At 40.6% G+C, this 27,757-nt stretch overlaps 1 protein-coding gene across 2 annotated transcripts in view; it reads right to left on the reverse strand.

The window, feature by feature from the left end:
* The window catches only part of NKAIN2 (sodium/potassium transporting ATPase interacting 2), a 1,179,899-nt gene extending 1,155,071 nt beyond the window's left edge, over window positions 1–24,828 (reverse strand). Inside the window, exon 1 of one of the 2 annotated variants that reach the window (XM_086317023.1) lies at window positions 24,397–24,828. In XM_086317023.1, the coding sequence (XP_086173149.1) occupies window positions 24,397–24,450 (54 nt within the window). In that variant the 5' untranslated portion in view covers window positions 24,451–24,828. The remainder of the gene's footprint in view (window positions 1–24,396) is intronic. The other variant, XM_086317022.1, reaches the window with a different exon arrangement.
* Between the last annotated feature and the right edge of the window lie 2,929 nt (window positions 24,829–27,757).

Genomic DNA, 27,757 nt, shown 5'->3' on the forward strand with positions numbered 1-27,757 from the left:
ATTATACTTTGAAAGCAGAATTTTAGATGAACTTTGTCAATTAATTAGTATCAATAACCTATTCTAAACTAGAATATCTTTTGAATGCAGTTGCTAATTCACAAATAATAGGTTATCTCTTTAAAAATCCTTCTGGTTTAGTCATAACGACTGGATATCTTTCAAAAAGCTATCATGGACTCCCTCACTTTTCTGAAACAGAGCACAGTGAACTCAACTTTTCATTCAGGCAGGGAAGCAGAAAGGTACCCAGCCTGCTACCCCAACTCCGAATCAGGAGATCTAGTTCTAGAAGCTCTAACTCTTCACTTTCTAACTGGGACACTAACTTTCAAACTGCAAATTACTTTGAAAGTTATTCTAAGCTCCTATAATAACACCGTCAAATGCAAGGCGAGGTGAATCAGAGCTGATGGTACTCTCCCTTCAAATTGTCCCCAAATGCTTATCTTCTGCCCTTTCAGGTTTTTACCAGGTAATATGGTTGTCACTGTCATCGGTGTACCTACCATACAGCTCTTTCTTTTCTTCACCCTACCCCTTCAAATGGTTTCCTGTGGTTTATAATAACTGATAATAATCATTTCATGTATATCAGCTTCAGACTCTTACTTGGTGGCTGAATTGTGTGAGTTGGGTCAGTCTGGATGTGCAGGAACCCCTTTTACTTCTTTTCAGGATCCCGATAATTTGCTATATTGATACTACTGTATATATATTAAGATAATTCAAAAAGTCAAAGTGCTTCCTAAATGTAAAAATAAGTACTTTCAGTTACGTGCGGATAAATTCTATTAGTAACACACAAATTGTCAAAGGTCATGAAGTTAATGGCAAATCTACAACTAAACCCAAGGATCCTGCCTCCCAGGTTCTAAAGAAATGGTCTATATATTTTGCCTTCTTTTCCTACTACTTATTTCCTACTGAATAGCTTTCCTCTCCCAACTTGACTGCCTCCCAACAGAGGTACACCCTCCCCTCCCTCCCTGAGAACTTTGACCCAGCACCCTCTCCACCACTCTGCCCAAGACCCTATCTGTCATTCCATCTCAACAATCACTCCTCAGAAGATCCTTCATTATCAGCTATGCACCCTCTCTTTTCACTCTCACCACATGACGGAAGCAGCACCAAGTTGCCATTTCTTCATACCTGACCTGGAGATCTTGTTTTATCAACAGAAGTACTGACAGTTTTATCAAACATGTTTTGTAAGGAAAATACATTTTTTTTTCCTTATCATCATTTTACTGTAGCTATTATCCTAGGCTCTCATTATCTTAAAACCAGGTATGTCCTGTAACAGCTCAACTAAAGCTTTCCTCCATGGGAATTGGTCCAATATTGTCTAACAATTTTTCCTTAAATGATGCTTAAAACACGTCACTATATAATAAAGAAACTATGTTGGCTGTCACTTATCACATAAAACTTAAACTCCTCCGTCAGTTTTCAAAACTCTTCCTAATGACAAAAGTCACATTTATTGAGTGTTTAACAGGTGCTGGTGACTATTATAATCATTTTACATGTATTAATTACTTTAATTCTTCCAACAAGTCAATGAGGTAAGTACTATTCTCATCCTCCTTGAACAGATTCAGAAAGTGAGGTCCAGAGGGGTGAAGCAATTTGTGCGAGGTGACACAAACTGTAGAGTCAGCATTTGAGAATCTGATGCCAGCAGCTGAACTCTTAAAACTTACACTAAACACCAAAATCCATCATCTTCACTAACTCTATCCATTCATAACCCGCACAACACCTACGTAAAAACTTCAGTCTAAACAGCAGAGCCCTGCAATTCCCTGGTGGCCCATTGGTTAGGACTCTGCACTTTCACTGCAAGGAACACAAATTTGATCCCTGGTGGGGAAGCTTAGATCCCACATGCCACCCAGGGATCAAATCCAGGTCTTCCGCATTGTAGGCAGACGCTTTACCATCTGAGCCACCAGGGAAGCCTTCCCACATTCCACACAAAATGGCAAAAAATTAAATAAATAAACAAACAAGAGAGTTCTGTCTCAGATCAATCCAGGCTCCTGCCTCTTTTTTTAACTCTGATGTTCAATCATCTAAATTTTATCCATGTTTCAACACTCAACTAGACTTACCACATTGGTGAAACTTCCCTGAGATAATCTAATCATTTTAGTGTTACTGACCAGATGGAAGAAAAGCTCCTTATCATTATCTTCCTGTTTTGAATTTGATGGGATTCAGGACATGCTACCCCCAAATATGGCACCTTGACACACTGAATATTTTAAGCTGAAGGAATTTCAAAACACAGCAGCAGCAAAGTCATTCTGACTTCCCTTCAGCCTTCTCCCTTGAAACAGGTCATAAAACTCATGTAAAAGGTGTCCTCTATACACCCAGAGTAAAAGAGCACCCTTACCTCTGAAGACAAAGAGATGCCAAGAATTTTAACAGGCTTACCAAGCTTCCCCCATTTTACTACACTTACAACCTGTCATATTTCTACACAATCGCCCACTCTTCAAACCTACCATGCATGTACTCAGGGCAAACTGCTTTTTCTGGGCTTCTTTTATGAAGACGTTTGTGACATACAAAAATTAAATAAACGTGCATGTTTTTCTCCTGTTACTCTGTCTTTATTAGTTTAATTTCCAGACCCAGCCACGGACCTTTGAGGGTGGAGGGAAGCTTTTTTCTCCCTACATATTCCATAACACCAAACTCTGTACAAATCCCATTGCATGCATTCAATCAATATTTATTGACCAACTGATTTATCCACTCCAAAACGTATCATTCTAAAAGCAAAGCTAGAGCTAGGCCTTCAAAAATGCCTGGAGTCAGGAAGAAAGACGAGAGTAGGAGACAACTGAGGCATAAAATGAGTCGTCAGAAGCCTGTGAGTATTTTTTATCAACGCTCTCCCACTGCAAAAAACTTTGACATCTGTGTAAATCACTTACCTAGAAACAGTAAATTATCTCATTAAATGTAGCAACAGGGGAAAATTAATACTTTTCAAGAAATATTTTTTAATTTTATATAAAGCCTTAAAAGAGTTAATTTAAGTGATTGTTTTATTTCAATTATATATAATCTAAAAAAAATCAATATAAAAAAAAGATGGCAGAAAAAAAAATTCAAATTTAACTCTATGCCTAACTGTCCCTGGTTTTCAGATAGCTTTATTTAACCAGCTTTAAGAACAGTATCAAAAACCTTAATTAGATTCTAAAATCACCTTATACATATACTCAATGGTTGAACAGACTTTATAAGAAAATATATTTTTTAATTTAATGTCTCCCTACTCTTCCCATATTCCCAACCCTTGGCCCAGCTCTCCATCTCCACTCCTTTCACACACCCACAGGGGGTTCAAACTATAGGCCTCTCTTATCACGCACTTCCCTGGCTCAGATGGTGGCTCAGACGGTAAAGAATAGACCTGCAATGCAGAAGAGCCAAGTTCAATCCCTGGATTGGGAAGATCCCCGGAGAAGGGAATGGCAAACCACTGCAGTATTCTTGCCTGGAGAATCCTGTGGACAGAGGAGTCTGGTATGCTACAGTCCATGGGGTCACAAAGAGTCAGCCACGATTGAGCAACCAACACACAATCTTATCATATGATGAAAACAAACAGCCTTTGTTACAGAACAGAATCTTCCATTTACAGAGACTGTTGATAATGAGTGCTAGGTATGTGAGGTAACATTACACGGTCTCAATCTATATATACTCTGAAGGTGCAAAGCTTTGTGATTTCCAGCTCTCTGGGTATAATGCAAAGTCAAATGCCAGATCAAAAAATAAATTTGAGAGCCAGCATGATCAAATCAAGGGACAATGATTCCCTTTGAACTACCCATCCGATCAGGATTTTACATCAACATTAGTACTATCAGCACCTCGCCTAAACCAGCTGTGCTCATCTTCTAAACTAAAAATAAGATGCCCTATCTAAAATAGCGAGGGACAATATCAGGAAGCTAGGTTTCATTAAAGGGTTTCTTCAATTTCTCCATGAAAAGAAAAACTGGTAAGATATGTCTATAAGTATATACTTACAGAGGCTTCCCAGGTGACGCTAGTGGTAAAGAACCCTCTTGCCAGTGCAGGAGACTTTAGAGACATGGGTTAGATCCCTGGGATGGGAAGAGCCCCTGGAGGGCATGGCAACCCACTCCAGTATTCTTTCCTGGAGAATCCCATGGACAGAGGAGCCTGGCGGGCTACAGTCCATAGGGGCGCACAGAGTCAGACACTAATGAAGAGATTTAGCCCACACGAATATACCTACACACACACACACACACACACACACACACATCCCTCCCACTGGATATACAAATGCCTCATTTCTATCCTTTCAGGTCAGTATTCTTTCTTTTCTTGTAAATTGCCAATTTATATAATGATCTAGTGATACGCGCTTGACTGGCATGAAACATTACTCATTAAAAACATAATAGCAATGGCCCAAATGAATTGTGAGCAACACTGTTGATATAAACCATCAGCTGCTATGATTTTCAGGCCAAATCATTCTGAAACAGCTAGATTTTTTTTCCCCTCTGCGTTTTTGATATATGCATTCAAATTGCTTCTTGGGCAAGACCCAAGCAACTGACCTAAAGCTAAAATTTTAATTTGGAATGTATTATTTAAAAGTCTCTTATAGAAGAATAGGAATAATAGTTTAACTCTTAAGTATTAAGTTAGATGGCATCTTATAGGATTTAAACAAAATACTGCTGAGGGGTTATTGCTAAATAGATAAGGGCTGGCAACAATATCCTGATTAATTTCAAAGCAAGTATCAAATTTTTAAAAGTTCAACTGTGCTACAAGACACATAAATAAAAACACTTCTGGGCCCCTGTGACCCTCACCTAGGGTCTGTGAAACAGCTGTCATGGAGAGCTTCTGGTTGGGCAGAGCTCCTGGGATACTGACATGACTTATTGAGCTCTGAAGCATCTGGATGGGTCAGCATGGAAAAGCTGAGGGAGTATTTGTGTCCCAGAAGGCTGTGCACTCACACGGACACACAAACAGGAAGTGCACCCACAAACACTCACCTAGAAAACTGATCAAGACCTCTAGAATACAGGCAGCTTCTTTTAAATACCCAACGAAAATGTAAAAGTTCCCTTCCATCCTTTTGGTTCCATTGTGAAGTGATAAGTACCAGTACTTATTGTAGTACTGAAGTTCCGCACCAATACTTCATTTTCTAGAGCCTGCAGACGAACACTGAGTTGATTTTGGCTGCTTAAGCAGGAGAATGAGAAATTATGATTAATTACTCAGTTGCCAGATAGCCACCGACTGTGTATTGTCCACATTGGCCAAATCCTTTCTGTCCTTCTTTTAACGCCTTCTGCTTAGTCCAGTGAGTGGCACATAGCAGATGTTTAATAAATGTTTGAAAGCTTTTTATTTATTTTGGATACAGCACTGTGCTCAGCATGATGTGAATATAAAGACACTGATGACAACTCCAGGCTTTTAAGGGCTTACACGTAACATCTCAGTTGTAGGACTTTACCTTCAGAAAACACATGGAATATATTCATCTACTGCTTTTTTTTCTGAGAGAAGAGGTTTTTAAGTGTCAGGTAATCATTTAGAGTCCTAGACTATTCCTTCTCTTTCTTCTGTGTTGACAAAGTATTATTCAAGCTGAAAAAAAAATAGGTATAACATCAATTAGCAAATGCTTAGTTTCAATAAGTCATGTTGGTCGTGCCTTCCAGCTTTCCAATGTGAGCTCATATTCTGGTCCAAGAGTTAATTTGGGGGCTGGCACAGATTTCTATGTTTAAAAGCTAGCTCACTGGTGTCCCTTTAATGTCTCTACTGGAAGCACATCCTAAATAATTACCCCGCTGGTCTTGGGCATCTCTCAAGGCATGTCCAGAGTCTCACTTTCCATCGCATTGCTTTGAGAACTCTTCTTCATTTCCACTTTCCTTTAAATTAGCAAGTAAGACTGGGAATCCTCCAGACTCAGTTCAGACTGTATTCTCTAATTAGATGACTGGAAAACTTTAATTAATAAGATGACCCCAGCATAACAATCGGGTCATACTGTTAAGCACTTATAACTTACAAATTTGAACAAGCACTGATTTTTGCAAGTCAGCCAACTTTGTTAGTTCTCAACAATACTTTAATTAGGCTAGACAGAAAGTAGCCTGTGCTAATGTGTGTCCTGGCTAAATTCCAGTGGGGGATTATTGCAATCTGGCCTACCTAAACTTTCGTGGGTTTCATTTGAATACAGTATGCTTCTCCATTCTCTGCTTCTATTTCATTCTGCCCTGATGCTTTATGTGGGCTCCATTGTTCACCCTAAACACTATGGCTATCCTGTTAACAAGACCTGCTAAAAACCTACCACATCCAGAAGACCGATGCACTAAGAGGTGCACAGTGTATTCTAAGAAACTCACTTCCCTCTTCTCACATACAGCCAGAACACCCAAGCTGATCCCTATGAAAGCATCATTTTTATCCCCTCTCCTCCCCACCTTGCTCTGATTCCGCACCCAGAACACCCACCGCCCACCACACCTACATTTTCAGAGGACCCAAGTGCACTTTTAGGAGGATTGCACCATCACTGCCAATAAGAAAAACTTCATATGCACCTGGTTCTAAGTTTACTAAGCAATTTTTTTGCCTCTATTTCTGCTAATTTTCCTGAACTGTGTTAAAGAAAAATGCAGGAGGTGCTAATTAATCCATAAAATCAGGAGCTAGAAAAGCACCTTCTGACCTGGCTCTCCCAGAAAAAGGCAACTTTTAAACGCAAAATTTAATCATAAAATCATCAAGTTAAAGGGACCTTCATGAAGTCTATCACTTACTCCCCTCTCTCCAGGTATGCAAGTTAGAGTTCACCAAAAGACTCAGTTGACAGAAGAAATTAAGTTGGAACAAGAGACATTATATAGTTTAAGACAGGATAATTTAAAAGATGAATCTCTGCTGTTTTACTATACTTCTTCAGCAAAAAATGGGCCTTCTGGTGAATTTGAATATCAAATATTAAAATGCCTGTTGAATATTCTCAGGTTTGGGGTATCACCTAAGGATATAAATAGCTTAAGTATTTTTAATTGCAAGTTCCTGACAGGCAATAGTTGTCACTTGTGTGTGTTTGCGTGTGTATGTGTGTGTTTGCGTGTGTATGTGTGTGTGTGCATTTCTATAAAAGGAAGAAAAAGTTACCCAACTTTTTAGTCTTAAAAAACATTTATCTTTTAAATTGTAATTATATTATTAACTCTTACCCAAATCTTTTATACAATTAAAAATTCATAATTTGACCCAAAACTTCTCACATCTCCCTCTTCATGTAAACGATTACATACCCACCTCATAATGAATGCATACTCTTTATTTGAAATCTTAAAAAGTTCTGCAAAGACAAACACAGTATGTGTACATTTTAGCAGATTAGGGAAAGGACAAAGTGAGTGTCAAGGTCCTCAATAGTCGTTTCTGGTACCAAAGGAAAAATGACATTCACTGAGTGTTATATAACATCCACCTGGCTCAAACTAAACTGAGCAAAACAGCCAAGAATGTAAAAGCTTGGTTGAGCAGATAATTGACCATAAAAAAGTAGCTTCCAAATAAATCTAGATTCAACGTTGTCTCTCCAGTCGATATGCCCACAAATGCTTACTCAGCATTCCCCTTCCCTAATGTCCATCTCAACCTACCTCCCAATCTCCTTTGTCTCCCCTCCTGCTTTTTTCCGTAACTCCATAGCTGCTAAACCACCAGCCCACTCTTCTTTACTACCTACTTAGAAACACACAAAAAAATCACTTAGTTTTCAAAATCTCTAGATGGCTAGGTTGCTTCCCTAAGGATTCTATTTCCATAGATCAAGAGGATGGCTATGACCCAGGTCCATGGTGCTCCTTGGAGTATGACCCCCTCACAAGTTCACAGCAGCCAGGCTCCAGGCTCCTCTTCCCTTCACCATCACTTACACTGTCTGTCCTCTGGACAACTCAAAACCTATTATGAACGAAACCTGCTTTTACCTCTAAGTGCTCCTTCTAGCACCTCACTTTTTAGCTTAGTGGATCTCAATGAGGGAACTATTTTGCCATTTGACAATGTCTACAGGTTTTTCTGGCTGTCACAACTAGGCATTTAGTGTGTAGAGGCCAGGGATGCTGCAAGACACTCTAGAATGCAGAGAACAGCCCCCACTACAAAGAATCTTCCAATCCAAAATGGTAATATTTTTGCTGAAGCTGAGAAAGTGCTTTGCCTGAAGCCCACTTTGTCTCTTCCTTGGTTATTCCACTCATGTACTCATTGAATAAATATTCCCATTCCCTCCCAATTCATCATCCTCATCCCAGCTACCTCCAGACTCTCCCTAACCATCCTTCTTCTCTAGCTCCAATCACCTGGTTAAACCAAACTCTCCCCAAATTATTATTTGTACAATTATTTCAAATATCTACCATCCTCAGAACACCTTTCTTGCTTCCTGGTTATGTTCCTTTTCAGTCCCATATTTCTGATCATCTTTATTAAGGTCAGAATACAGAATGATGTCTCTTCTAACAGAAGGACCTCATTGGCTCTCATCCTTTGAGAAAACAAAACTTCACCCAACTCAGTGGCCAATCAAGGGCCTCTGCATCACGTAGGCAGTGCTCCTCTCCAAGAAGGATGTCTGTCATCTCTCCTACTAACCACATTCCTCCCACCTTTTCTATTATCTTCCTTCTGCTCGACCCACCTTCTTGTTCTCCAGTGTCCACAATGAGAATCCAGTAACCTAACTAACCCTTCCAATCTGACATTGATTTTTTTTTCCACCCAAGCCTATAGTTGGTCAGACATTCTATTCTCACAGACAGCTAGAGCTGTCACAGACCCTCAGTTTTGTTTAGTCTAAGGACAAGGAAACTTCCATTTTCTGCGCTTCCATTCCAATTCTTAGAAAGTTGGGTCATGACAGAGACATACCTGGTTCCCCTATAGATGCACATCCCTCTGTTTCACCAAGACCTCTGATCAATTTAACAATCAATTTATTGCTGCTTTGCCCTCATATTCCCCACAGAGCTTGCCCCAAACTTCACCCTTACTCTCATATCATGTTGCTTCTTATTCTACTACGGGGAACTGGGCCAATCAGCTTGATAATTAACATCTAGAGAGATACAAATCCTATCCTTTAAGGCTTAAACTCCTTCCCAAAGTACGCAAGTCCATCCACAAACTGCAGCCCTGCCCCTTCCATTCCCTGCTTTGCCTCCCATTTCCCCTCAACTTGCCAGCATGTCAAACTCCTCATCGTCTGATGTGCTGACCCTTTCTTTCTCACCTTTTTGCTACTATCATTCTTCCTCCTGGGATTCTGTTTCCTCTAGTCTATAGTTATGAAAATTTTACTATCATACACCAGCCCTTCATACCTTCTGAGATTGTCCTATGAGAAGAAAACTTACAGCTTTCACCAAATCTTCTCAGGACTTAATTCTTACTTCTCTTATAGCAGTTATCATTCCGTGTTATTTTGTAGGGATCTACACTACCATTAGTTTCAGAAATCATATCATTTAATATCTTTAACAGAGGTCCAACTTTTTTTCTAAAACCCAAATCCACTCTCGGTTTCTGTCTTATATTACAAACACATATATATGTACTTACATATGTGTGTATATATCTTAACAATATATAGTTGTATATATCATACATACATATATGTCTTCAAATGTTCCTGAATTCAAAGTATCTGAATTAATATTACTTATAAGCAATCAACTATACTTTTGAAGAGGAACTAAAGCACCTTTTGATGGGGATCAAAGAGGAGAGTGAAAAAGCTGGCTTAAAAGTCAACATTCTAAAAACTAAGATCATGGCATCCAGTCCCATCACTTCATGGCAAAAAAAGGGGAAAAACTGGAGACAGTGACAGATTTTATTTTCTTAGTCTCCAAAATCACTGCAGATGGTGACTGCAGCCATGAAGTTAAAAGAATCTTGCTCCTTGGAAGGAAAGTTATGATAAACCTAAAAAGCAAAGACATTACTTTGCCAACAAAGGTCCATATAGTCAAAGCTATGGTTTTTCCAGTAGTCATTATGGATGTGAGAGTTGGGCCATAAAGAAAGCTGAGCACCAAAGAACTGATGCTTTCAAACTGTGGTGCTGGGAAAGACTCATGACAGTCCCTTGGACAGCAGGGAGATCAAACCAATCAATCCTAATATTCAGGAAATCAACCCTGAATATTCATTGGAAGGATTGATGCTGAAGCTAACGCTCCAACACTTTGGCCACTTGATGCAAAGAGCAGATTCATTGGAAAAGACTCTGATGCTGAGAAAGATTGAGGGCAGGAGGAGAAAGGGGCAACAGAAGATGAGATGTTTGAATGGCATCGACTCAATGGACCTAAGTCTGAGCAAACTCAGAGAGATGGTGAAGGACAAAGAAGCCTGGTGTGCTGCAGTCCATGGGGTCGCAGAGTTGGACACAATTTAGCAATTGAACAACAACGAATACTTGAATTAAAAAAGAAAGATGAAAGGAACAAAAGAAAGAGAGAAAGAAAGAGAGCGTTACTAAGTAGAAGCTCTTAATGAAATGGTAGCTATCCCTTGACCAAAAAAAGAAATAAAAGAAACAAAAATTTATCAGGAGTTTGTCATCTATGCTTCATCAATTCAGTTAAGAAATCTGTGCATCTCCTTTAGCTGCCTGGGTATTTTTCTAGTTAGAGAGTTCATAGTTTTAACAGATTCTCAAAAGTGTTCATGATACACAAAATGTTAAAAACTACTATTCCACAGATGTGAAATATAAAAACAGAATTAACTGTGTTTTTTCCCACAGAAACTGTACTTTTTCTAATCTTCAGAATATCTAAATAATATTGTCTCAAGTTGCATTAAGTAAAACTAGGCAATATGAACTTAAACTACATGAATTCATTTTCAAAAAATGATCTATAATGGCCCAGTTTACATCAACATGTACTTTTTACCAACAATGAACGGATTTACCATTGGCTTAAACGTGGTCTTTACAGCACATAATGAACTGAGAACATTAAAACATTTTAACTATTATCATATTCAGTAAGTTGGATGTCTTAGGAAACTAATAAATGATAAGGATCAGATTGCAACTTAAAATAATCTAGATATTAAAACCACTAGATATTAATCATGGAGAAGGCAATGGCACCCCACTCCAGTACTCTTGCCTGGAAAATCCCATGGGTGGAGGAGCCTGGTAGGCTGCAGTCCATGGGGTCGTTAAGAGTCAAACACAGCTGAGTGACTTCACTTTCACTTTTCACTTTCATGCATTGGAAAAGGAAATGGCAACCCGCTCCAGTACTCTTGCCTAAAGAATCCCAGGGATGGGGGAGCCTGGTGGCCTGCCATCTATGGGATCGCACAGAGTCGGACACGACTGAAGCGACTTAGCAGCAGCAGCAGCAGCATCAGATATTAATCAATTTATGACAGAAGCACAGCTTAACATTGCTATCAGTTAGATCATGTCCAATTGTGAAAAGGGTAGAGAAACAATTTATTCAGCACATGTCTTTATGCTCTTCATGTGTGGCCATTTCACAAATCCTACTTAATAAAGCTGATTTGATAATCCCTTAATTTCTTTCGATTATTCATTCATTCATTCATTATTTTTAAATGATCATAACTGGAATACAGTGTTGCAGGTCAAGAATCAACTGTAGGTTGATTCCTGGAGTTTTACTTGGTCTTCTCCATCATGCAACAACCCAGGGCAGGGCTCTGAGCTCATTTGGCTCTCTGCACATGACTGGTAATGGTCCATCTAAGGGCTGCATTCAAACACATCAGAAAGACTTTCAGAGAGACATATTTTGTAAAAGGAGGTATTTAGTGTTGCCAAATTATTTTTCAACCCCCAAAGTTCACATTCCATCTAGGTAAAGATTACTGTGTTTATGACTTTGCTAACATTTCTCATCCATCTATTGCCCTTAAAGTTCAATATGTAACATTTTTATTCACATAAAAAAAGATTAAATTAAAAATGGGCCTAACAGCAACAAACAACAACAAAACTATTTTGTATGTAAACTCTGCATCAAACTGCCATACAAATCTCCAAAAAAGTTCATTAGGATTTATTTCTCTCAATTTATGAGAAAAGTTAAGATTTTAGGTCACAGTGATTCTTAAGAAAACCGTAGAGTCAAAGTAGGTGCAGTAACAGAGACATCATTATCTCATTCTCAAGAAGACAAAGTGAAAACCAACAGGTTTCCCCTAAGGATTAAAATAAAAGAGGCACATAATTAAAGGTCACCAAACACTGCTGTTAACAAGATCAACATTTACTAAACATAAACTGAACTTATGCCACTTCCCTGATTTTAAAGGCAGCTTTTTTGAACAAAAGCAAACTTATTCTGAGACAGCCCATAAAACGGTAATCTGGGAAAACACTGTCCCATAGATCTTAAGAGCCTATGGAACTTCCCAGGAAGAGAAAAAAACAGAAATATGGTCTGGAGAAAATTAATTAATGAATTCACAGTCAACTTTACAGACTTTATCAGACTGTCCTTTAAAATATATATCATCATAAGTAGTATCGCATGCTTCTGAACTCTGAGACTTTCAAGAGCCAGACACTCTCCCCTTCCCCTGCCCCCAGCTCCTCCGCACCCCATGGAAGAAAGTGGAAAACCTTCAAGACCAGGCCAAAAGAGAAGCAAAACTTAGGTTCAAAAATGCTATTAAACAACCATATTTTAATTGTCACCTTTTGATTCAATAAAATGGAACCACATTTTGTGATCATGATCACACTAAGATCATGGCATCTGGTGCCGTCACTTTGTGGCAAATAGATGGGGAAACAGTGAGGACAGTGACAGACTTTATTTTGGGGGGCTCCAAAATCACTGCATATGGGGACTGTAGCCATGAAATTGAAAGACGCTTGCTCATTGGAAGAAAAGTTATGATCAACTCAGACAACATATTAAAAAGCAGAGACATTACTTTGCCAAAAAAGGTCTAGTCAAAGCTATGGTTTTTCCAGTAGTCACGTATGGATGTGAGAGTTGGACTATAAAGAAAGCTGAGCACCAAAAAATTGATGCTTTTGAACTGTGGTGTTGGAGAAGACTCTTGAGAATCCCTTGGACTGCAAGGAGATCCAACCAGTCCATTCTAAAGGAAATCAGTCCTGAATGTTCATTGGAAGGACTGATGCTGAAGCTGAAACTCCAATACTTTGACCACTCGATGCGAAGAACTGACTCATTTGAAAAGACCCTGTTGCTGGGAAAGATTGAAGGCAGGAGGAGAAGGGGACGACAGAGGATGAGATGGTTGGATGGCATCACCGACTCAATGGACATGAGTCTGAGTAAACTCCAGGAATTGGTGATGGACAGGGAGGTCTGGTGTGCTGCAGTCCATGAGGTCACAAAGAGTCGGACATGAGTAAATGACTGAACTGAACCAACACTTTGTGAAAGATGGACAAAATGAAACATAATTACTTGCTGTTGGTAAGGGTAAAGAATACATAATACTATAATACTATATACAGCTCCTATATTTTAGAATATCACAAGTTATAAAGGTAGTATCATCAAATTTGTGAGCAAGCTTTATCAAAAAAAGAAAGAAGGGAAAAAAAAGACCCAGGCATATACTCTGAGAAAACCATAATTCAAAAAGATATATGTACCCCAATGTTCATTGCAGCGCTATTCACAATAGCCAGGACACGGAAACTACCAATAAGTCCATCGACAGATGAATGGATAAAGAAGTTGTGTATATAAATACAATGGACTATTACTTGGCCATAAAAAGGAACAAATTTGAGCCAGTTCTAGTGAGGAAGATGAACCTAGAGCCTGTTTACAGACAGAAGTAAATCACAAAGAGAAAAACAAATATCATACGTTAATGCATATATATGGAATCTAGAAAAACGGTACTGACGAACCTATTTGTAGGGCAGGAGTAGCGACAGAGACGTAAAGAACTCAAGGACACAGAGAGTGAAGGAGAAGGTGGGATGAATTGAGAGAGTAGCACTGAAACATATACATCACCATACATAAAACAGGGAGCCAGCAGAAATTTGCTGTATGAGACAGGGAGCTCAAACTGGGGCTCTGTGACAACCTAGAGGGGTGCAAGGTGGCAGCAAGGTTCAAGAGGGAGGGACATAATATATCTATGGCTGATTCACACTGTTGTAGGGCAGAAAGCAACACAGCATTATAAAGCAATTTTCCTCCCCCTAAAAATAATTTTTTTAAAAATACCCAAAAGTTAGAGTTCTTTATATACCAACTGTGTATTAACAAATCTACAATAGCTTCTAAATCCTTCAAATATGCAGCTCCCTCACGGCTCCCAGAAACCAGAGTTAAACACATGTATAGACCCTAATGTCCTCTCTGTACCTCAGACTAATCAAGTGGAGCAAATACGTAGCTGAAGGATACACCATCTCTGATCCCCATTTTACAGATTAAGAGAATTAGGTCTGAATCACCGTGTCCCTGGGGATGAGTTATAACTTCCAGGAGCAAGCTGTCTCCCACCACTGCAAGCTCTGTGACAAAGGAGGTACTAAACCAAGGCAGAAGGAAGATTCCTTGACTAGAGGCTGGGACCAGAGAAGGCAGCCCACCATCAGGCTTGAATGTTCTCTGTCCCTGGGGCCTGTAGAACTCCTCCCCACTTTTGTTTCTCAGTAGCATCAGAGATTGTCCTTTAAAAAAAAATACTCTGAAGACCAGTTTTGTATATCTCCTACGGCTAGAAGAGGGTCATATGAATTCCCTACCATGGAACATGGCAGATACAACCCTGACCGGCCATCATTTGACACATAGCTGTCAGTTAAAGGATTTGAAATGCCTCCTTGTTCTGTTGTCCAATTAGCACTTTACAGAGGTACACAAAGACTTCTGTTAGCAGGAGAGATTTGATTCCTCCATTCCAAACCAAGACCCATTTGTTTTCAAAGAATACAGCATTGTTGGGGGATTTTAAATGCATGACTGTTTTCGAGTGTATGCACTGATCAGAAAACAAAAGTCAGTATGAGGACTCTTCACCACCCGCCCTGCAAACATTTAGGGCATGATGCTGGAAGAGGGAGTGTGGTTTTAGCTGTAGGATATGGTTTTAGCTGTAGGATACTCCTCCTCAGCCATGGCTTCTAAAAGAAAGTGCTTCTGCAGAGGTGCTCTCCCAGGCATTCTCAAGCTCCAGACATCCTTGAAACTGCCCACCTGGCATCCTCCTGGCAGCAACACCAGGTGGATTTGACTGAATTTCAAAGTTAAGGGCTGTGATTTTAGTTACCAAAATATAACTTCAAGCAGAACAAATAAAACATATTAAAAAAAAAAAAAGGCAAGCAGCTGAAAGCAAAGGTCCCTTCCATTTATTCATACTTTAACTATGGAATAATAATACTTGCTACTCTTAAATATCTTTATGTATTATTCTTTGGGAGATACCTTCTTCCAAAGTTAAGAGTTTCCATACCAAATTTTTAGCCATCAAGGATTGTTTAGATAATACTTTAATATTATTAACTTTTAGATTGCATCATGAGCCTAGAGCAATATTCACTGATACATGTTCCTGAGAAGACTAGTTCCATGCAAGATTAATAGAGGATATGAGAAAAAGGGTTCCTTGGTTTGTTGCAAACACTTTGTGTTCAAAGACTTGACGGGAATTAAGCTCAGGTTTCTTTAGTCCTGGACTTCTAGAAGCTGCAGAAACACTAGCACGAATCACGAGCCTTAGGATGTAGGAGAGAGGATGATGACTCTAGAGCCCCATGATGTATTTAATCTCACAGCTCATGTTCAGGGAGTATTTGATTTTGCAGGATTAGCACCCACAGAATGCAGTTTTCAAAATGCTGCCTGACCAAGCAGAATGCAGACTGGCTTCTGAAATCTAGGTTTAATTCTTAATGAACACTTAGAGTAGGTATATCACACACACAAGTATATTGTTTATCTATTTCAAGTCATTTGCCTCTACGATTGTAATCCTTATCCATATACTCCCTCCTAAAAATGATGAGATGTTAAAAAAAAAAAAAGTTTCTACAAAAGAAAAAAAAAAAAACAACAACTAATTTTTGCAACTAGGGCCACTGGTCAAATGATGCATAGGCACCTCTACAACTATTCCCAGTCTCACTGGATGAACAGCTCTTAAAGTTTAAACTAGGAAGAACGACAAAGATTTTCTAGGCATCAGACGTAACACAGCAATGAAGCCTCACATGTGTGAAGCTCTTTCATGCAAACTTTCAGCACATTTTCTCAGATGCTCCTAAGCATTCTGTAGGGTAAATGGGTCAGGAATTATTTGCCCCACTTTTCAAAGGAGGAAACAGCACCAGGAATATAAATGGCTTGAGCAAAGTCACACTTATTTACTTGTCCTGTACAGACGCCCGAGACAGGGTATAGGAAACACGTGCCTTCTCACTAAGTCCAGTGCTTTCCCAGCATATTCCGTCCTCTCTCTCCCAGGCCTGTGCTTAGCACAGTGAGAAGCTATTCCAGAAATTCAGACCGTGGGGCGAGATTGGCAAAGAGAAGCAGTTGAATGGACCAATTCCGCTCCAGCATTACTAAGCATAGAGGGTACAGACCAGAGGCACTAAGTGTCTTTCAGATCTTTCCTCTCTTCATTGCAAAGACACAAATGCTGTGAAAAGAACCTCCTTTCCCCTTATTTAAATTTCTGAAAAGGACTAAGCTAGAAGTCAGAAACAATCACACTTGATCCTGAAGAAAAGTTTTCTTTCCTGTCTGTAACAGGAAAAAGGAAGAAATGAGTTAATTATCTAGTTGGGTTGAAGAATTTTCAAAACAGGTTCAGGCACTCCTGCAACACCATTAAGTAAAGACCTAAGTTCTAGGCCAGTAATTCTCAAAGTCTGACCTGTAGTGTCACCTTGGAGTCTTCAGAAAAGCAAATTTAAGAATCAGAAACACTGGGGTGGGCCTACTGACGTGTGGGAAAAGCCCTGAAGGTGAATTTGAGGTACACTCAAGTCCTAGAATTTTCTATGATATTCAATGCAGTACATATTTTAAATAACCTATTACTTGGAGTTATTATTTCCAATAAAAATAATTTTAATGAATAGCCCCACCAATAATGGTCTAGAAGGACTTAGGATTTGAGACACATTAAAATATATATAAACAACAGGCAAATAATATTACCTTGCATTAACCATTCATCTGGCACTGGTTTCAAAAAGAACAGGAATTTGAGAAAAATGAATACATTTCTTCTTCCCATGGAATTGTTTTAGACGTATTTATTTGGCCACACTGGGTCTTAGTGGTGGCATGTAGGTCTAGCTCCCTGACCAGGGATTGAACCTGGACCCCCTGCATAGGGAGCTCGGAGTCTTAGCCACTGGACCGCCAGGGAAGTAGTCCCCCATGGAACTGTTTTTAAACATACCTATCAAAGTGTCCACATCCACAGTGGCCAGAAATGCAGAGCAGCTATAACACTTTTTAATCTACTTTTGAACAACGACAGAAATACAGCCTTACTATGAGAAGTTATTTCTCTAGGGTAGAACTACAAGTGTGTTTTGCAGTGTTAGGACACATTCAAAATCTCGGAGGGACGATCCGGTATACTGACTCTGCAGGGACACCCTCTCCGGTTCTCTAGTCCACACATTGGCAGTTGCAAGTTGTGAAACCCCAAGTCCACCTGGTCCAGCCAGGTGTGGACAAGGACCTGGCCTCAAGCCTCTTCTCCCAGCCTGCTGAGTCTCACATTGATTACAGTGTTGACAGGAAATCAGTAGGTGGATAATATGGCCTTTGTTAGTAAAACAAATGTAAGCTACTGATACGGTTTCATGCACCCTGGTGTACATAGATGCGTATGTGTAATGTATACAGCGGCACAACCTTCATCAGGCTTAAAGTCATGTTAGACTTGACTTTGAATCCAAGCTCTACCACTTACTAAGGGGGTGACTTAAGTTGCCTGAACTTTCAGAACCTGTTTGCTTTTCTTTACAGAGGGGATATTAATATCTATTACCTACCACACAGAATTAATGGAAAGGAATCAATGAAAAAAAGCACACTTTTTTTTTTAGCATTAGAAGTTCAGAAGTTTAGCATTTAGCCAGAAAGAGCTTCCAATAAATAGTAACCATTTTTATTATTTTTTATAGTGTTTTACAAAGCTGGAATTTGAAAGCATAACAAATTATAAAAAAGAATGTTTTTTTCAAAGTGCACATAACAGTTAGTTTACTTGTAAACTGTTCAAAAAAGAGTTTTTATGGGGTTCAAAGTTTGCATGTAGGATCCAAAGGCATTTAAAAGGCAAAAACTATTAGCATTTGGGACTTCCCTGGTGGTCCAGTGGTTAAGACTCTGTGCTTCCACTGCAGGGGGGCATAGGTTCAAACCCTGATTGGGGAACTAAGATCCCAAATGCTTCCCGGTGTGGCATGTATATATATATGCATTAGATATGAAGGCAATGGCACCCCACTCCAGTATTCTTGTCTGGAGAATCCCATGGACTGAGGAGCCTGGTGGGCTACAGTCCATGGGGTCGTGAAGAGTTGGACATGACTGAGTGACTTCCATTTCACTTTTCACTTTCATGCACTGGAGAAGGAAATGGCAACCCACTCCAGTGTTCTTGCCTGGAGAATCCCAGGGACGGGGGAGCCTGGTGGGCTGCTGTCTATGGGGTTGCACAGAGCCAGACACGACTGAAGCGACTTAGCAGCAGCAGCAGCAGCAGCATTAGATGTCACTCCATTCCTATTCCAGGTTGGAAAAAAAGTCTATAGCTTGTGTTAGATCAAATGTTATAACCAGTTCTATCAGACAAAAGTACCCATTTTAAACTAACCAAAAAAAAAAAAAAGGAAAACACTGATTTCAGGAAGATGAAGAAAATATGCCATTTAAATTGTAAAGACTTTCAAATCTAAACACACCTGAGATATTAAAATAAGAGAAAACAAGTTTATAAATTTTACTTCCCACACTAATCTGGAGAAATATAAGGATATACTTTTATCTTATGCTTTCATCATTTTTAAATGTCTTTCAATTTCCTAGAGTTGGTACAAGCAAATGTTTTCATACACTTCTATTTCTACCCCATAGAAATGATGTAGGCATAAATACAGAGCTTCTAGAATTGTTATGTGGAAAAAAACATAGATGCATCATATCTTGATGGTCTATCTATTTTAGTATATTTAAAATAAACAATAATTAAGTTCTAAGGGGAAAAAGGGAACCAAAATTGAAAGAGCTTACTATATAGGTGAAATAACAGAACTGAAGTCATTCTTCTGTGTGTGTTTGGGTTCTGATATTTGTGTGTTACAAGGCACAGAAATAGGGAAGCAATTATTAGCAACAGTAATTCCAAATCTATTTTTGGAAAAATTACACTGAGTTACTTGAAATTCTACTAAATAACTGACATAAATCCTTGAAATTTTAGTGAAACCCACAGGTAATGGACAGCTGGCTCTCATTTCACACAAGGCACTGGAGGGTCAGAGGCAAGATCCATGGAGGGGCGGGGTCCTGGGACCAATTTCCTGCAAATACCAAGGTTCAACTTACAGAAAAGTACTTAATGATACCACAATTTTAATATTTGCTATTTTTAGTATAAACACAGAAGTGTTAAAACGTGTTTATGTCTCAGATTTTATTTCTGTCAAGTACACATATGCACAGAAAAGAAACAGACCAAGAAATACAGACCTCCTGTTTTAAGAAGCCCCTGGCTGCCACTCTGAAATTCTTGACTGGGCAAGTAGAGGATCTGACCCCAAACCAAAGCAGCATCAGAGGAAAAAGCTGGTGGAATGCCCATCTGCATATCTGGGCCATTGCCCACATATGGGCCCCCAGCCAGATGACTCTGGCATCCTGTGCACGGGATGCTTCCCATGCAAGCCTTTATTTGAGAAAGAAGGCAAAACAGCTCTGCAGAGATCGGTTCTATGCAACTTCGGGTGTATGAGAAAAGAAGCTGCCCTTGGTCTGTGAACCAAGAAACAGAGCTGGGCGCTGGGAGAAGTTTCTACATCTCTTTTTTTTTTCCTGGTCAATGTTAGAGCAGAGTGATGCTCAATAACAACGGAAGAGTGAATTAAAGAGAGAGACACACATGGTGATGTCAGCGGGTAAACACAGAACACATTTAAAAGAAGAAATTTATTGTTATTTTACAACCTAGCAAACTCTCAACGTATTCTTCCATCATAAGTTTCTGAAATGTTACGTGGAAATTGTTAGTCTTCTCCATGAATCAGATCAGTTAATGACCTCAAGATTTTATTACCAATGGCATTTAACTCTAAAATTTTAAATTCCCGGAGAGAGAGGAAGTTGTGACAGATAACATTCTACACTTTCAGAGAACTTTCAAATTTATCATATGTACCTAGGAAAATCAGAAGATTCTACCTGCACTTTTCAAGTCAATTCATGTCAATGCTTTATTTTGTTTTAAGTAACTAAAGAACTTGTAACTATAAACACTGCATAAAATCACGATTGACGCCACTGAAGTACTCCATAATTATGATAAAATTGTTTATATTTAGTCCATCTAAGCACTCAAGGCCTTCTCCATAAATGTGTAACTCCGAAAAGCTTAGCAACTATGCAGTAGAAAGCAACTGATCATTCTTAATTGTTTCAAACCTGCTTCTCCACGCAGCTACACACACGTGTACTAATCTAATTGTTAGTTGCACCTGCTCCAAGTTAGCAGTACTTCATAGAGCAAATGGCAAGAATGGCATTTTCAAGTGTTAATCTGTTCAGTGTAAATTTGTACTTTCTTTCAGAAGTTTATGACACATAGACTTTGCATCATATAGGAGTCTGAGGTACAAAAATGTGGGCGGTCTAGAATTTCCTTACTTGAAAGCAAAGCTGTCTTTTCAAACTAAAATAAACTATGCTCCTCCAGATTAGAGCTGATTTTTCACTGAGAAATATCTGAGATATCTGAGTGTTTTTTCAACATTTGCATAAAGTACTTTTTGATTCAACCAAACACTGAAGAAAAACAGCAGAAACTCTTTCACAAACTGCTGAAAGCTGTAAAGAAGAAGTTAGATTGTTCTTGTCCTGTACAACCATAACCATCCTGCAAAAGCACTGATGCTTTTTGTAACTATCTAACATCTTCAGTTTCTGAGCATTAAGGCCAGAAATGATAAAAAGAAAATTACCTTCTTCAGATTATGAGCTTAGACTCTGGATTCTGCAAATGCAGCAAATCTGTTTCCAGCATTCACACCCCCCTTTTCATAAGAATCACCCTAAAATCTGAAGCTGGAGTAATCATACAGCTCAAAGATTTTAATGAATGGTATATACAGATACGTTTTTCGTAAAATGGAAGTTTTGTACTAAATTTCTATAGCGTGAGATTCTAATTTCTTGTCTTATGAACTGATTTCCTGATTTTTCAAAGAAGATATGTTTATCCAAACTTGTCTGCCAAATATAAAATTAAATGCACATTTAGCATAATTAGAAACAAAGATACTGAATCCTGACAGGTAAATTTCTCTGCACCCTTTGTCTCTGTCCTTCACTTGTTAAAGGATCAGAACACTGTGTATACACTCTGATAACATACTGATAAATGAGGTTCTCATCTCCCACTAAGTTGAGTTGCAAGTTTATGTAGACATACATATTCCTTAAAGTCTAGTTAAAATACACTCTACTTACAGAATGGGAGTCAAATGTTTCTAGAAAGTTAATAGTTACTTAACTAAGAAACTTAATCAAGTTTCTATCTGAAACAATTTTGGGCTTCAATTAATTTTAATAAGTCTAAAATTTTCTGCAGAGCTACAAAAAAGCCCAAATGTTACTACAACAGACACTAAACACTTCAGGTGTAAACAAAACTTGGTGAACTGTTGCATCAAACAATGTTACATTCTGGAAATCTGGCTATATATAAAACAAACTTTACTCATAATAGCTCATAGATACATAAAGTTTTCAAAAATCTATCAAGAACAAAGGAAACATAAGCACCCACCTACTGTGTGTGTGCACATGCTGCTGGCCCCCAGGTGCATGTTCTCCCAGTATTTTGCAACTATTTGCAAAAGAATTATTTTATTTAAAATTAAATACTATATTTCTAAGAGGCAACAATTAACAGGAATCTCTGGAGTCCTTTAAGAGTGATCATTTCACCCTATCAAACCAACCGGATGTTCTTCGTCCTTTGTTTTTTTCTTCTGTATTTGCATTAACATGGCTGCTAATTATATTAGTCTGGTGGCACATAAAGTCTGGATGGGAAAAAAATCACAAGATTCTTATAGAGCTTAAATACCTCTTAGGATTCAAACGTATACCTGCTTAAACACTTTTATATCGCAGCTACTTCTATATTGTTAGAAAACTTAGCTTTGATTCCGAATTTCTGTTTCATAAGGGATGTAGCACTTTCCAATACACCACTGCATATACACACGCACATAAATAATCGCAGGCGCGCACACACACACACACACACACACACACACACACCCCTTTAGCCATATTATGCTACTTTGTATATTTAGCTTCCCATTTGTATATTTGTGTTTTTCTGAAACTGTTTAAGTTCTGGAAGAGTTTGTATTCATCACACAAAGTGCCATATAGATCGAATGCCTACATTTACCATAATAAAGCCTAAATGTTGCTAAACCACATTTTTAGAATTCAAAATTGAAAAGAGCATAAAAACGCTCTTACCCACCCACTCATTCTCACAGCTTCATATGCTTTTACACAGTGAATCAGCAAATGTATTCTTTTCTGAATCATATATGAACTTAAGAATGTTTTGAAAATGTTTATACAGTTTGGCATACTTGGCCTTACTGGTAGTTTACCAAAGTAAGCTCTCTAGTTGTTCTGATCAGCTTTATCATTAACAGTAAAACCTTTAATGCATAACTTAATTGAACATGTGGTACAGAAAAATAAACTGTTTTACAAGTAACTAAGAAAATGTAACATTCTTAAAATTATAGTTCCATCTTCTTCTTCTTACAACCCAGTGCATAAGTAATTCACAGAGCAAAATATACATCATCAAGATAACTTTCCTGGGGAATAAAAACATCCTTGAGATAATATACAAACACTTCTTCAGCTAATATTAAAGAAAACAACCACCACCACTCATGAGCTTCATGACAACTGATAAACAATGAAGAACACATCAGTTTCAATAGCAAATCCTTACTCTTTTGATTATTGAGTGGGCTCTCAGAAATCTCCAGTCTTGTAGTCCTTTTAGCCTTTATGAAACAATTGTTGGAAATGTGAATGGCTATTTCAGATTAACTTATACTTTCCAAGGAAAGCTGTTGGTAACAGGAGTAAGCAAGTACCTCCTACCTCAAATTAACTGGTAAAAGTGGTTTATTTTTCACCTCTAAACTATCCTCAACTCCTCCTTCTATTGCCCTTAAGGAATTTAAATTCAGAGACATGACGTTTTCCTTTATTGGCTCCTTGCCTCTTTGCAACTGTACAACATTCCTCAAGAAGTATATATAATTCTCCATCCCACTGGATCAGACAACGCTATCTATTTCAGAAGCAATTACATACATAATGTAAGATACAACATTTTTTCTTAGAATTGTTTGTATCAATAATAAGTGTGATTTCACGGCTACTGGTTCAGTCTATAGCAATGCTGTTGCTCATCTAAGTATTTCTCTTCAATCTACATACTTTGAAAACTCGGTGTGTCCTGTGGATCAGACTGCTGTAAGGATACCATCTGCACTACAAAATGGTTTGTTAGAGCCTTATACTTTTTACACAATATATTTCTTGAAAAACAATACACGTCGATGAAGAAACAAAGATACTGCAAAAATTAGAGAAGAAAAGTAATAAAAAAAATCTATTTCTGTTTTAACACCTGTATAGTAAATTACATGTGACTATCATGTTGTTAACATTAATAGGAACGCAAAGCATAAAAGAACAAGAGCTACCTCTTGCTTTGCTTAAAGAAATTAAAGACAAGTTTAACCCGAACCTGCCAAACTGTCTTCAGAAGAAAAGACATAGGTGGGGGCGGAAAGCCTCACCTCTCTCGTACCCCGTAGCGCATTCCCCTGAAAGCATTTTAAACATAGGCAATATATCTGTCACCTTTTCTTTTTTCTTCTATTCTAATCAACGGCAGACTTTTACTGCACTCCCCTGCCCACTATCTCAATGGCACGTTACAGAATAAGAGGACCCAAGTGTCACTTACCAGTTGCATGCCACAGATAAAGATAAGCGTGCACCTGCCACTGCAATAACCCATGGTTTCCGAGACCCCTGCCACAGCCAGACTGTCCCACGTCGGCCACCGTCGAGCCCCCACTTTATCCAATCAGATCGCGGGGAAGGACGGGCAAACCTGCCGAGGGCTCGGGGGCTCCGGGCTGCTGCTGCCAGCGTCCTGGGAAGTGACAGGCATTAGGACCTGCTGGCGCGGCGGCGGCGGTGGCGGCGGCAGCTCCAGCCGCGCCCGCCACACATACCTTCACTCGCTCGCTGCACACGCCGCGCCGCGGGCAGCGCCGCCCGCGGAGACGCGCCCGGGGCCCGCAGGGGCAGCAGCGGCAGCCTCGCAGCGCCGCCGCGCCCTCGGGCATCTGGCCGCGAAGTTTCGCCCCCGCCGCTCCCCGCGCCGGCTCGCCCCGCGCCCCCCCCCCCCAGCGCGGCCGCCGCCCGACGCGCGCTCGCCCCGCGCTCTCCGCGCGCCGGCTCAGGGGGCGGCAGAAGCGCGTGCGGGGCGCTGCCCGCCTCCCTGCGCCGCCCGCGGCTCCTCCGCGCCCCGCGCTGCGGGGCCCGGCGGGCGGGGGGCGGAGCGCGGGCCGGGCGGGGGCGTCCGGGCTTCGCGGTCCCGGGCGGCGGCGGCTGCAGCGCGCCGTGATGCGGGGTCCGCGCCGCGTCCTGCAGCGGCGCTGCCCCTCCCTTCGCCCAGATGTGTTAATCCTCCTACAACAAATCCTTCAACCTGCGCCCCGCCGCCCCCTCGCAGAACGTCGACTTCTTGCAGTCCGGCCGGGGCTACCGCCGAGGGGACTGTTGGCGGCCGCGGCAATGGGGACGCTGGGGTCCGCGGGGCGGAGAGTCCGAGTGGCCTGTCCGGAGCTTGCTGGGCTGGTGTCGGTCCTGCTCCCGCAACCGAGCCCGGAGCACTGCGCGCGAGTCAGCCGCTCGTGTGCGTGTGTCTGTGTTTGGGGAAAAGGGGACGAAGAGGAAGGTTAGGGACGGAGGACGGGTGATGAAATAGTGCACCCTGGCATCCCGGCCGTCCGGAGAGCCCGCGTGGCAGAAGGCTCGGAGGAGAAGGGACGCCGCGGTTGCCGACGCGCTACTAGCTGCGCCCGGCACCCGGCTCCCGGCTCCCAAGGATCTGCAGGGGCCGGAGCGTGGAGAGTTACGGAACAGACCCTGCGCCGGAAAAGGCACCGGGTTGCTTCTGGAGTTGTGGGAAAACTGGGAACTGGGGTGGGTTGGGGATGGGGGGCGCTTAGGGACGCAGTGAGTTCCCGTAGCTGCTTCAGACGTTTGTTTTCACTCGAGAAATGAGAGGATCTGAGACAGTTTCCGCACTCAAGTATTTTAGCCTCAGGGGCCGTCCGGACTGGATGTGGATTCCCGGAGGTGGATGCGCCAGTCCCGGGTCTGGAACGCCGGCCCAAAGCTGTGCCTCTGCTTCTTTAACCTGCGGAGAGACCCGCTTCGGAGCCCGCTGCTGCCACCTGCGGGTGGAGAGCTGAAGAACAGCGAAGCTGGCTGGTCCAGGTGGCGTCCCCAGGGGCTTGGGTGTCCGGATCCAAGGGTAGTTTGTTTTTTTGTGTTTTGTTTTTTTTTAATAGCCCTGAGATACTTGTTAAAGCATTCCTACCTTTCCCAGGAAATGAAGGTGTGGTGTAGAGATCCGCTGAGGTACTGAGTCGTTGGGATGAAGGAAAGAGAATGGTTTAAAAAATTTAAATAGCACGTGTCTTCCCACATCCCCTGAGAGTAAGACTGTTGAAAGCATATAAAGCAAAGAGCTTTCCCTAGCAAATGAAATTTGGCCCTACTGATAAAATAGTATTGTGTAGGATAATTTTATGCTGGGAACCACAAATACGGGTCCCAAATGATTATTTCCTTTGAAGAAATATGACATATCAGAATGACGAAATAAAAAGAAATTGAATAGGGCATAGGGACCCTAGTCCCAGAAGCCTGGAACTGATTGTCAGTTGGAGACAGCCAAAAAGATATTTGATTTTTTATATTTATAGAGCATGAGTATTTTGTTACTATACTGAAACGCCTACTTTTAATTACCCTACTTATAAATAAACTTTTCTCTGCAATGTGTCTTTCAACGTTTAATTAAATTATCAGAGCCCAATATGTGCCCTTTCCCATGGAAGGGCCTAGCAAGCACAACACTTGGTGAAACTGAAGCCAGAGGTATTTGGTGGAAAATGTTTCTTTCAGCTGTTACTCTCTGTCTTTATACACAGTTTAGATGACCAGTAGAGGCTGGGAATGTAGGTATTTTGTAGGTAGGTATTGCCAAGCAAAAAGAAAACTGTAAATTAATACTCTCTAATGCTTGAAAAGCAGAGACATTACTTTGCCAACAAAGGTCTGTCTAGTCAAGGCTGTGCTTTTTCCAGTGGTCATGTATGGATGTGAGAGTTGGACTGTGAAGAAAGCTGAGCACCGAAGAATTAATGCTTTTGAACTGTGGTGTTGGAGAAGACTCTTGAGAATCCCTTGGACTTCAAGGAGATCCAACCAGTCCATTCTAAAGGAGATCAGTCCTGAATGTTCATTGGGAAGACTGATGCTAAAGCTGAAACTCCAGTACTTTGGCCACCTCATGCAAAGAGTTGACTCATTGGAAAAAAACTCTGATGCTGGGAATTGGGGGCAGGAGGAGAACGGGAGGACAGAGGATGAGATGGCTGGATAGCATCACCGACTCAATGGACATGAGTTTGAGTAAACTCCGGGAGTTGGTGATGGACAGGGAGGCCTGGCGTGCTGGGGTCCATGGGGTCGCAGAGAGTCAGACACAACTGAGCAACTGAACTGAACTGAATGCCTACTTTTAATTACCCTACTTATAAATAAACTTTTTTTATGCTTGAAGAATGCTTGAAGAAGCTGCTGCCATACTATGAAAAGCATTATGTTACATTTTAAAATTTATAATTGCAACAGTGTATTTCTGTGGCGTCATCTATAATCCTGCAATGGTTTCCCTGCAACCAGGCACAGCCCAAGTGGCCTTTAGGCTGCACGGGTAAGCAGATAGCATAATGCTGTCTGTAACTGAGTGTCAGCACCCCACCCATAGTCTTTGTATCCTTGCCATTTAGAACATGCCCATCTTCTTTCTGTAAGCACCTGGGACTGCTGCAGGCTTTTTCTGCCCACAGAAGGTGTTTGGCTGGGAGTGAAGGTACAGCCTCAAGAGCAACCCTCACCCAGTAATGGATGAGAGTCAGGGGATAAATTTCCCAACCTTCTCAGCCCAGAGATATGAAACCCTGAGACATGCTCTTGATTACATTATTAATTTCCTCACCAGCATGGAGCCCATGGTGCCC

The sequence above is a fragment of the Bos grunniens genome, chromosome 9, assembly GCF_055505025.1.
Source record: "Bos grunniens cultivar Pamir isolate PY7600 chromosome 9, Bosgru_T2T1.0, whole genome shotgun sequence".
NCBI classification, from domain to species: domain Eukaryota; kingdom Metazoa; phylum Chordata; class Mammalia; order Artiodactyla; family Bovidae; genus Bos; species Bos grunniens.